General features: G+C 47.4%; 3 protein-coding genes and 2 non-coding genes across 5 annotated transcripts in view; 4 read left to right on the forward strand and 1 right to left on the reverse strand.

The window, feature by feature from the left end:
* Positions 1-99: 99 nt before the first annotated feature.
* On the forward strand, positions 100-1,659 carry FVEG_03254 (hypothetical protein; the record flags this gene model as incomplete). The annotated part of the gene is made up of 1 exon (XM_018890868.1): positions 100-1,659. The coding sequence occupies one exon, from the start codon at positions 100-102 to the stop codon at positions 1,657-1,659; it is 1,560 nt and encodes a 519-aa protein (XP_018747269.1).
* A 1,983-nt stretch (positions 1,660-3,642) lies between these two features.
* FVEG_03253 (hypothetical protein) lies at positions 3,643-5,730 on the forward strand (the record flags this gene model as incomplete). Its single annotated transcript, XM_018890867.1, has 1 exon — positions 3,643-5,730. One exon carries the CDS (start codon positions 3,643-3,645, stop codon positions 5,728-5,730), a length of 2,088 nt encoding a protein of 695 aa, XP_018747268.1.
* A 1,657-nt stretch (positions 5,731-7,387) lies between these two features.
* On the forward strand, positions 7,388-7,475 carry FVEG_15225. Its single transcript has one exon. It is a non-coding gene; the product is annotated as a tRNA-Ala (tRNA).
* A 234-nt stretch (positions 7,476-7,709) lies between these two features.
* Positions 7,710-7,797, reverse strand: FVEG_15224. Its single transcript has one exon. It is a non-coding gene; the product is annotated as a tRNA-Ala (tRNA).
* A 1,263-nt stretch (positions 7,798-9,060) lies between these two features.
* The window catches only part of FVEG_15223 (hypothetical protein), a gene marked incomplete at its 5' end in the record, with an annotated part of 2,916 nt that continues 1,930 nt past the window's right edge, over positions 9,061-10,046 (forward strand). Inside the window, one exon of the mRNA XM_018904349.1 lies at positions 9,061-9,841. Coding sequence (XP_018747267.1) covers positions 9,061-9,841 — 781 coding nt within the window. The remainder of the gene's footprint in view (positions 9,842-10,046) is intronic.

Here is a 10,046-nt window from a genome sequence, read left to right on the forward strand (position 1 = left end):
ATGGAGGACTGCTGTATTCTACAACAGTCAAGAGCTAGAGATGCCGGGCTGAGTTCCCGAGCACAACCACCTTTGCCAGAAAAGGTTGTACACGTCTTAATGCAAGTCAGAAAGGCTTACGCCAATGCTCTAAATCAGCTCAAGGCAAGCGCCTATGGTGATACCGACATTGATAAGGCTCTCAAGACTGTCTTTAGCGAGCGAAACGCCTCCAAGCCTCGATGCTCCGTCATCGTCATCACTGACGGCCTTGACTGGGGAGTCACTGCCGCCACGAAGACAGTTCAAGAGAATGTTGCCAACGCCGCTGCAAAATCTAAACTCTTGCGGGTTTTCGTCTTGGGCCTAGGAGATGATGTCTCCCGAGGCATGTGTGAAGCTTTGGCGCGAGCTGGCTCTGGTGCTACTGCCTATATAACTGAGTCGGAACTCTACGACGACCATCAGACTGAAAAGGCCGAGACCCTCATCAAGTCTATAAACCTTGCACCAGTTCGGGTTCGTTCAATTGATTGGGGAATGGAACTTACTCAACCCAGAACGACGGGAGGTTCCAGTGGTAGGGACCAAGGAGGCGGTCGCCGACAACCCAACCAAAGTGAACTTGGTCCCAGAGCCAAAGGCAGCAACCTTCGACCCACAAGCGCACTTCAACAGGCCCCCAAACCTGGGACTATGTTCTGGGCCATTCGCAGCTATTGGTATGCTATCATCAGCGGTACATTCAAGCCCGACTTCCAGGCCAAGATAGTGTATGAGGTTCCTGGTATGCGCACTGGTCCCATAACGAAAGAGGTTTCATATACCTTTTCAAAACCCCCCAACACTTCAACACCCTCCAACCGTGTCATCCATACTCTTGCTGCACGAGCCCTGATCCAGACGTTTGAAGAAAAAGCGCTTTCGACCACCGATCCTGATGAGAAGTATGCGAACGAAGCTGAAATCATCAGGCTTGGCAAGACCTACAGTTTGGCCAGTACGCAGACATCCTTCGTTGCCACCATGAACGGAACAGGTATTCGTACAAACGTTGCTGGCAATGCCCCTGCTAGTAGCCAGCGTCTATTGTCAAGCGTCTCCCTCAGCAATCAATCTGATGTTGGGTTCGTAGCCACCCAAGCCCCGTCTGGAGGAGCATCAGTTGGAAGCTACGCCTTGGCATCGGGAACAAGTAACAGATCTTTGGCGCAACCCAGAATGATGAGGATGGCCATAAGCAGCAACACCTTTGAAGATCCACAAGACGACCAATATTCTCCAGAAGAGGACGATTATGACGAGGACGTAAATGCTGCCGGAGATGCTGCCGGAGATAACCTTTCTCTGCTTATTGATGCTCAGGAGGGTAACGGTTCGTTTGATTCAACCGTTGTCGAAGCCAATGTCTTTCCAAGCACCGGCATCCCAGAAATCCCAGCCTTCATCACAACACTCCAAGGCCGGCAGAATATCAAGGAGCAAATCTGGCTTGCGATCTGCGTCATTGCCTTCTTCCAGAAGAAACACAGTGACCGCAGAAATGAATGGTCTGATGTTAAATCTAAAGCTGAGAAGTTTGTGAAGACGACATTGTGCTGTATTTTTGGCCTTGACTCCGGCCAGGGTGATAGTATTTTTGACAAAATTCTGGATGACGCAGAAGGTTACTTTTATTGATCTAAGGAGGATAGGGTTCGTGCCTGAGCTTGATTAATATGCTTATGGTTATTATATAACTGTCTTTACTTTATAAGCGTACGCATAATCCTTTTATTTATAGGCTAGAAAGGTATGCCAGTCTCCAATGTTCCTGTCCGGAATGATCAACATAGGGCTAATGGTGATCAACCGGGGATGCGCAGCGCGAGGCGGCTGATTACTGCGTTTGGCTAGTGGGCGGATTTTGTGAGTCTGATGAAGGCTCATAAATAGCCAAGTACCTGGTGAGAAGTACGGATATACATGTGCGTAATGGAAAATGTAAAAGTTCTAGGGTACAACGAGAAGATCTATAGAGTTTGTAGCGAGTTTCCATTCACTAATCGAGTAAATGATCAATATCCGCTTACACTTAATACATGAATCTGGGGTCTTCTAGCTTTATAAAGTCAAAGAGGCTGACCTTAGAGGCATTTACAAGACTAAATATCTAGGGGAAGCCTTTTTATTACTTTTTCTAACTCTTGACCTACTAAGGGCTACCTCTATATATACCTATTTCCCCCCTTTTAGGGTTTAAAGTAAGTTAACTATTATACTTTAAAGTAATATCTTAGTAGCTATAATATTAGTTTAAAAGCTACTTATAGCCTATAGCTTTATATTCTAGTATATTATATTAAACTACTACAGACTATTTTTTAGATAAATTATATAATACTTTCTAATAACTTTAAGGACTCTTAAAGTTTATTAAAAGTAGAAGCTTGTATTTAATTAATAACCTCCTCCTATATCTTAGAAAGCTAGAAAACCCGACTCTTGGGGATACTAAAATAGACTCAGGAAAGAGTGCCCTATAATTAGATGAAAATTAGCTGAAAACTCATATCGTTTATGGTTAAGATCCTAGGTTTTCTTCCGGCCTCCCCTCACCATGGTAGCCCATTGGAGACCACAAGGCGTGGGGTCTATCTTTATATCCTCCTGATTTACTTCTTTCCTCTCCTCTCGTGTGTGTGAGGCGCGTGATGTGAGCCATCAGCTGTGGGGACTATCAACTCAAAATAACACTCTTTTCCTCTCCTCTCTCCACCAGCTGAAGCAAGGTTGTCCGCCACATTTACAATCTCACTTGTGGGCCTAGGGGAGGAAATAACACTCGAGACCTTAAGCCTAATTAATAAAAGGATTTAGGTGATTTAGTATAAATTTAGGATGAGTTTAGGATACCTTTTATGGAGTTTATTTTGCCACCCTAAAATCAGGTCTTGTGTTTTCTTGCTCCCTAAGGTGGGCTCGATTGGTGACTTACAGCATGTTCTCACCTCCAAGTTTGGCCTGGATCCAGAGGAAATCGCAGGTGTCTTTTGCCGGTTTTACATAAACGTCAGTGTAAACTACCTTATATCAAGAGCAAGAAGTAATTCATGAGCTTATTTCTTTTAACATTGAATATGGGTAGTTATGTTTTCTCTGTTTGTCCTACCATGCCCATTGCTGGGCATAAGCAGCCACTCAAAAAGGTGACACATGAAACTGGAAATACAGGTATTCAAGGCTGGAGGTTCTGCGCTTTGCCATCATTCATGCGTATATCGCATTACCTTTGCAGCATATCATTGTTACTGTATCCTGTCTTCGATTGCATTTGTTACTATGGGTAGAAGGGTAGGCAGTCAGGTTTCTCCAGACAAGGGAACTCCAAGCTTAATGGAAGAAGTATGGTCGCGGGCTCAAGGCATGGACGCTGCTGTCTCTCTACTGGGTTGTGGCATTCTATTTGAAGCAAAGAGGCGTTATTAATTGGCGTAGATATCAGTGCTCTTTGCAGTCATAGCGCGAAGCCTGACATAAGCTGCATATTTGCCAACAGCCTGCTTCTCAAAATAAGGCTGTGAAAAGAAATGAAACTTAGCTCTTGCAATAAATTCCAACTCGTCTGCTGCTACAGGCCATTTTACCTCTTCCACTACGCACTATCTCTCGTGTCCGCGACAAATGTTTTCATCGCCAATACCTCCGTCTTCTTACGTCGAGAGCGATCGTGAACGACATGAACGGTCGATCGCCGCTACCGACGACATCATGCTTCTGCGCCCGGATGAACGCCGTGAAGCTCAGACGTCTCAGAGCTCTGGTTTGGCTAGTGATGGAGTTAAGCCTGGAAAGCCTGACATGAAGCTCCCGGGGCTTGCCTTGATCAAGCGCAGCATTGACGGCTTCTGGAAGGCTTGGCAGGTGTACAGACATAAACCCTGGAACATGTGCCTCTTGGTCCTTGTTGGCATTCTCTTTGCTGTTGGTCATCACCTGTTCTACCTCCACCTCAATGGCAAAGAGGCTGTCAACCAGTCTCTGATGTTACGGTACGGGACTATCGTTGCATTCTGCGCCAAGGCTAGTCTCGGTACGGCTGTTACTATTGCGTTTCACCAAAGAGCCTGGAGAGTGGTCCGAAATAAAACAGCCCGGGTTGAGACCATCGACTCGATATTTACCGCCAACTCGGATATCTTCTCCCTCTTCACCTGGGGCTCTATCCGTAAAGCTAAGGTTGGGAACCTTCTGGCGCTTTACTGCTGGGTCACTCCTCTTGTTGTCGTATTGACCTCTGAGACTTTGTCGGTTGTCGTCGGTGTTTTTGAAGAAACTACGACATGCACGTCTATCCGGACTTTGAACTTCGAAAATGAGGAGAAGATATATTGGAGGGATCCTCAGAAGATAGATGACCAGTTTCTGATGTCCATGTCCATATGGAATTCGACTGCTGTCGCTGGCCTGACCCCTTCCAACGCTAACGCAAATGAATTTGACTATTACACTTCTTCTAGCCCGCTGGTCGACAACTTCATTACCATCAAATCAATACTGATGGGCGAGGCCATAGTCCGCAAGGAGTCGGCGTTTGAGATCTGTGGGGAGGGGTGGAACTGTTCCTATGTCATCAACTTTGTTGCTCCTGGCTATAAGTGTGAGAAGCTAGCATATGGAGTAGATTCTGAAGTCAAGAAGCTTGGGAATGCTGCAGCACCATTCAATACCTCCGTGTTGGCGCCAACAGGAAACCTGACGTACTACGCCGTCAACGACCGAGGCGATTATGAAAGCCCCCAAATGGAGTCTGATCTTGGGGGGAGACCGAAGGCACGTCCTCCATATCCGGTCAACTTTGGAGCCTTCAGAACGGAGCCTATCATGTGGATTGGTTATGCAACAGTGGATGACCTTTCAGTCCCTCAGCCAGATATGCCAGGCACCGAGGCATGGAAGAAGGCATATACACCCGTTATCATCGGGTGCGAGCATTACGAAGTCAACTACACTGCCCAATTTAATTACACAGGCGGTGCACAATTTGTTGACATTAAGAAACGCGAATACCTAAGAAAGGTGGTTGACACGACTTACATACTGGAGAAAGACCCCGACAAGAGGTTGAAAGACCGAACACAGGCCGTCCCTCACAGAAACTACGTATTCCCTACGGACGTCAGAAGATACCGCCGAGTAGCTGCCTATCATTCCATCGGCTCTATGTTGAGGCAATGGCTCAACGGGACTACCACAATGCCGGATTACAAGATAAATTCCAAGGTTATGTCTACGCGGTTGCTCACGCGGGTTAATTACCTCCCCGTCAAGAACCTCGAGCAAGAAATCCGGAACTTTTATGAGGACAACATCATTTCGATCTTTTCAGACCGTTCCTTCAATGTAGTCTCGTGGGCGGCGAATGGGAAACCATCTGGTGTTGCCAAAGGAGGTCCTTCAACGGCCTATCCCTGCCGGCGTCAGAGGATAGCTACTTTCTTTCGCTACAACATGGCCCAGCTTCTTAGCGTATATGCGGCAAGTATATTTTTGGCGGGCATTGGCGTGTTATTGGGGTTGCAGGCTTATCTTGAGGAGGGTACTATGCGCGATATGAAGCCGTCCTCGATAATAGAAGCTTCGCGGGCGTCGAATCTTGATGTACTGAGGGCTCGACAAGGAGGCGGTGTCAAGATTGGGTACGGACTTGTTCATGAAGAAGCTGGTAGGAGTGTGAGAAGTTTTGGGGTCGAAGGGAATGTGCAGCAGTAAAGGCGAAGGGCGGAAGATGTGTTAGTTGCAGTTGAGACTTGTGGCTGAGAGCTTAAATCAGCAGACAGAACTTAGACGAAGGTCGACTAGAACACGGTGGGTACTATGCTTGCTTTGATCATAGAGAGGGATATTAGTTTCCAAAGATCGAATTAACCTGTAATAGTGTCTATATGGGCATTCTGGAGGATCACCGGTCGGCGAACAGCACCGATATACGGCGCTGATGGGAGTCTTAACAGTAGACATAAGTCGAAGACCATGCAAAAGTTCTCCACGAGTCGGTTTGACTTGACTCTCCAAAATACAGCAGATATATTCGCTGCTGTTAGTACATTAGCTCGAACTTCACTACTCCGTATCAATGTGAACTTACTGTAAGAATGGGGTGGGTGGGCTGTTAAACCTGGCCCATGCGATTGATTTGAGATGCAGAGCCAAAATACAAGTATCGAACTCGTCTTTTAATAACTGTTACTTACTTTATGAGAGCGCCTAGGCTGTATTGACGCTTCCCATTGTTGAGGATAACTGTCAATATGCTCATAGCGAGTGTGCACCGGTGGCGGCCATTTGTCCCGTGTAACGGTCAACAGCCACCATGTCCTCTATAGGACCCCTGCCATATCACTTCTACCTCTGATCATAGCACCGAGACCTTTTTCAAGGCTTATGCCTATTAATTATAGGCTTTCGGCCGTTATTTGCTTGTACACATCGGGCATCCGCTCTTGCCAAATCATGTCCTGTACTGCCAGCACAACTTGTCTGCCAATCAGTGTACGCTGGTGTCCTCCCAAGCAGAATATAACATTATTTCTAGAGGTAAATTTACTCAATTGGTCTGTAATCCGATTGGACAATTCCACTGTCGGTCATTAGTCGCATGACCCTCGGCGACAATGAATCCGTCTACCCATTGCAGATCGACAACACTTCCGAATGCCTGCGTTTCGCACGCCTACCAGTCCTCCTGGAGTCCTCCGGAGACAAGAAAACAGTGAATCTTAATATGGGGTATCAAAATAAACTCAGCAAGAGTTATCCTAAGCTTAGGCTATATTACCTAAGTCTTTTTGTCATTTAGTATCGAGGTCATGTTTTCTTTCGTCCCGTAGTCAGCCTACCGAGGGCTACCTCCCTGCTTATACATCCCCCTCTCAGGGTTTAGAGTAGGTTGACTGTTGTGCCTCAGAATGATGTCTCGGCAGCTGCAGCATTGGCTCAAAAGCCGCCCATGGCCCGCGGCCTTGTGTTCTAGCGCATCATCTCGAACCACCCCAGACCATTCTTTAAATAAACTGCGCAATACTTTCCAATAGCTTCAAGGGCTTTCAAAGCTTGTCAATAATAGGAACTCGTGTTCAATCGAAGTACGTATTGAGGTGATCTTCGGTTACTCGGCCGTTAGTGCAGAGGCTTATACACCCATAATACGAGTACGACAAACCCAATGAAGAACAGCCCTACCATCAAACCCAAACCACAGCAACCAGAAACAAAAGGGTCCCTTTGTTTCATGCAGTAGCTCTGACAGCTGTCGGGGTTCCGGGAGCGTTTCGGACAGTCCACGGAGTCCGTGCAACACCAAACTCCGCGCTCCACGGCGAGCGAATATGGGACAACGCGGGGACGAGATATTATGTAATCATTCATCGGGCTTATGGTCTAGGGGTATGATTTTCCCTTCGCATCTTTAAATCGACGCTTGGGAAAGGTCCGGGGTTCAATTCCCCGTGAGTCCATGGTTTTTGCTGTTTGTGGTGATTCTTTTTGTTAGTTGTGATTGTGGTTGAAGATTGCCTTCAGGAAATGGCGATAGCAGTGAGAGGGAGGTTGAATGTTAAGTCAGACCAAGGTTTAGGGAAAAAGGATGTTAGAGTCAAAGCTCCCGACACTGAAATAACAACTTCAGATATCTGAGCGTAGGCAACAGGGTGAGAAGTTTGGTGCATAGCCAAAAAAGAATCACTATCAGATGGACTCACGGGGAATTGAACCCCGGACCTTTCCCAAGCGTCGATTTAAAGATGCGAAGGGAAAATCATACCCCTAGACCATAAGCCCTATCATTGGTTAATGATTCGTTAAGGGAAAGCGTCTGGAATGCGTCTATGATTTGGGTCCGGATGGACAGACACAGACACGCTTGTCGCGCAGAGCTAGCAATTGTTCCCATGAGAAAACAAGACGATTACAATTTATGCCATAATTGGGCTATAGTTAAATTTCGAACTAGTGAGAACTGTTTAAGCGAAAATCTGGAACATCATGCTGATCGATCGAGATTCGAGATGCTCAGAAAAGCAACTCTCCATGATGCTACGTAGCACAACAACACAAGTCGCCTATCATCATCTTGTCTTGGAGCGAGTAATGTCTGGCACGCATCAATCACACAACTCGCGAAGCAAATACTGATAATTCACGCCATGGATCCAACCGCCAGAACCACAATCTACTCGCTCTCATCAAACCTCAAACAATAGCGCTGCGTTGATGCGTTGTCCCAATATCATCCAGGTGTAGGGTGGTTCATCAAACATGGAGATGCCTGCACACAGAGGAATAATAAGCTTAAAAACTAACAGAATCCTGATTTGGAAAAACAAGGGTTCACAAGGCCAAGAGATTTACTCTCCAAAGTATACGCCAAGATGTATTCTCAGCCTGTGGTTCAGTATTGATGAAACGGCTGTCCTTGTCTTTATCTGGAGAAGCTGTGATGTAATTATTGCGGGTGGTACTCTAGTGGCGTTGGCTGGTGACTACAGAAGGCTCTTCATCTATCATATGTCCGTGATATTACGTTATTTCCGTGATCACTCAATGTCTGATGCATCAGCAGACTATATTCACAGTCATCATGAATAATGCTTTGTTATATTCCCGCGGATATACATACAGTGTTTTCATCCGTAGAGAGTCAGAGAGGCTCAATGGATATCGCGGATGTCCCGGCACTAAACGACCCCTGGGCGCCAAACCTTTTTATCGGGGCTGGAGATTACTGGCCATAGCGGTATCGACTTGTGACGTAGGGGTACCCACCACGGCACGACCTGATTAACGACCTTTACGTAGGGGGACGCTATACTCTACTAAACTTTTCTTGTTTTGAGAACTAAGTGGCTGATCTTTACTGACAACTGACAAGCGGTTAATCAAGGCCTGGGGACTAGACCCGAATTGCTCATGCTGTGACGACTGACTAATTCCAGTATCACTCCCGAGTTTACTTTTCTCACCTCACCTCATCTAGACTCCCTTTTTTTAAATTTTTATTTATTTATTTACACGGTTTCTCTTCTGCCATGCTTCTTCATGGGCATGGCTTCCAATCATAATCGCCTTCAGCCCTCGGGCCATCTCAACCCAACGGGCCATTTCAACAATCGTCGGTCCCCAAGTCCCTCGTCCTCACGTCCCGTGCCTCCCGATCCCGGAAGTCCAGGGCCCATCGAAGAAACAGCATCGGATTACTTCAACCCGCTGAGCCAAGCGCCCTCAGCGCAATCGCAGACATCGCTATCGTCATTCCCGCGCTTTCCATCACAAACATCCCTCTCGGCATTTCCATCCTACCAAGAAACCTCGTCGAATTATCCACAGCAGCAGACGAGACGAAGACCGCCGGTCGATCAGGCTAGGCAGCCTAGTATCCGCATCCGCCGAAACTCAAACGGGTCGGTCTACTCGAATCATAGTGTGACGAGCCAATTCGATGGGTTCAGCGACGATGGCAGACCGAGGAGCATATCGCAGCCTGAGCGCGCGAGGGTCTCGGATGGACTTGCTCGTCATTCTAGGAGGGTTCCGCAGGTGGCGATGCCGCGACTTACAGAAGAGGGAGGACGGCCTAGTCTGGCTGAGTTAGGGATCAACAGCGATGATCAGTCTGCTCCTTTGTCGCCGACGGCTTCGCTTCCTGAGGAGAATACAAATGGGAGGGGTGGGCTTGGTCGCCTGCGAAGGGCGAGCCGGTTCTTATGGCCGGGGCATCGGCGGCAATCTGGCGAGGATCAAATGGCTGTGCCTATGGGGCAGCAATATGACGATCGTCGCGATGATGAGTACGACCAGGAACTTGTGGACTGGCTCGATGTCATCGGTAAGAACATTCACGTCCACTTTCACGCCATGTAAATCATCTTCTAACAACCACAGACCCCGAAGTCCAAACCCTTTCAACACTTACAAACGTCCAAAACTCCCTCTTCGTTCCCGATCTCGGAAAATGGGTCAACCGTCGACCGACCTACGCTCTATCCCGACACGATCCCCAAGCAGACTGGGCCCGAGGCGCCGTGAACAAG

This window comes from Fusarium verticillioides, chromosome 5 (assembly GCF_000149555.1).
Source record: "Fusarium verticillioides 7600 chromosome 5, whole genome shotgun sequence".
Taxonomy (NCBI): Eukaryota; Fungi; Ascomycota; class Sordariomycetes; order Hypocreales; family Nectriaceae; genus Fusarium; species Fusarium verticillioides.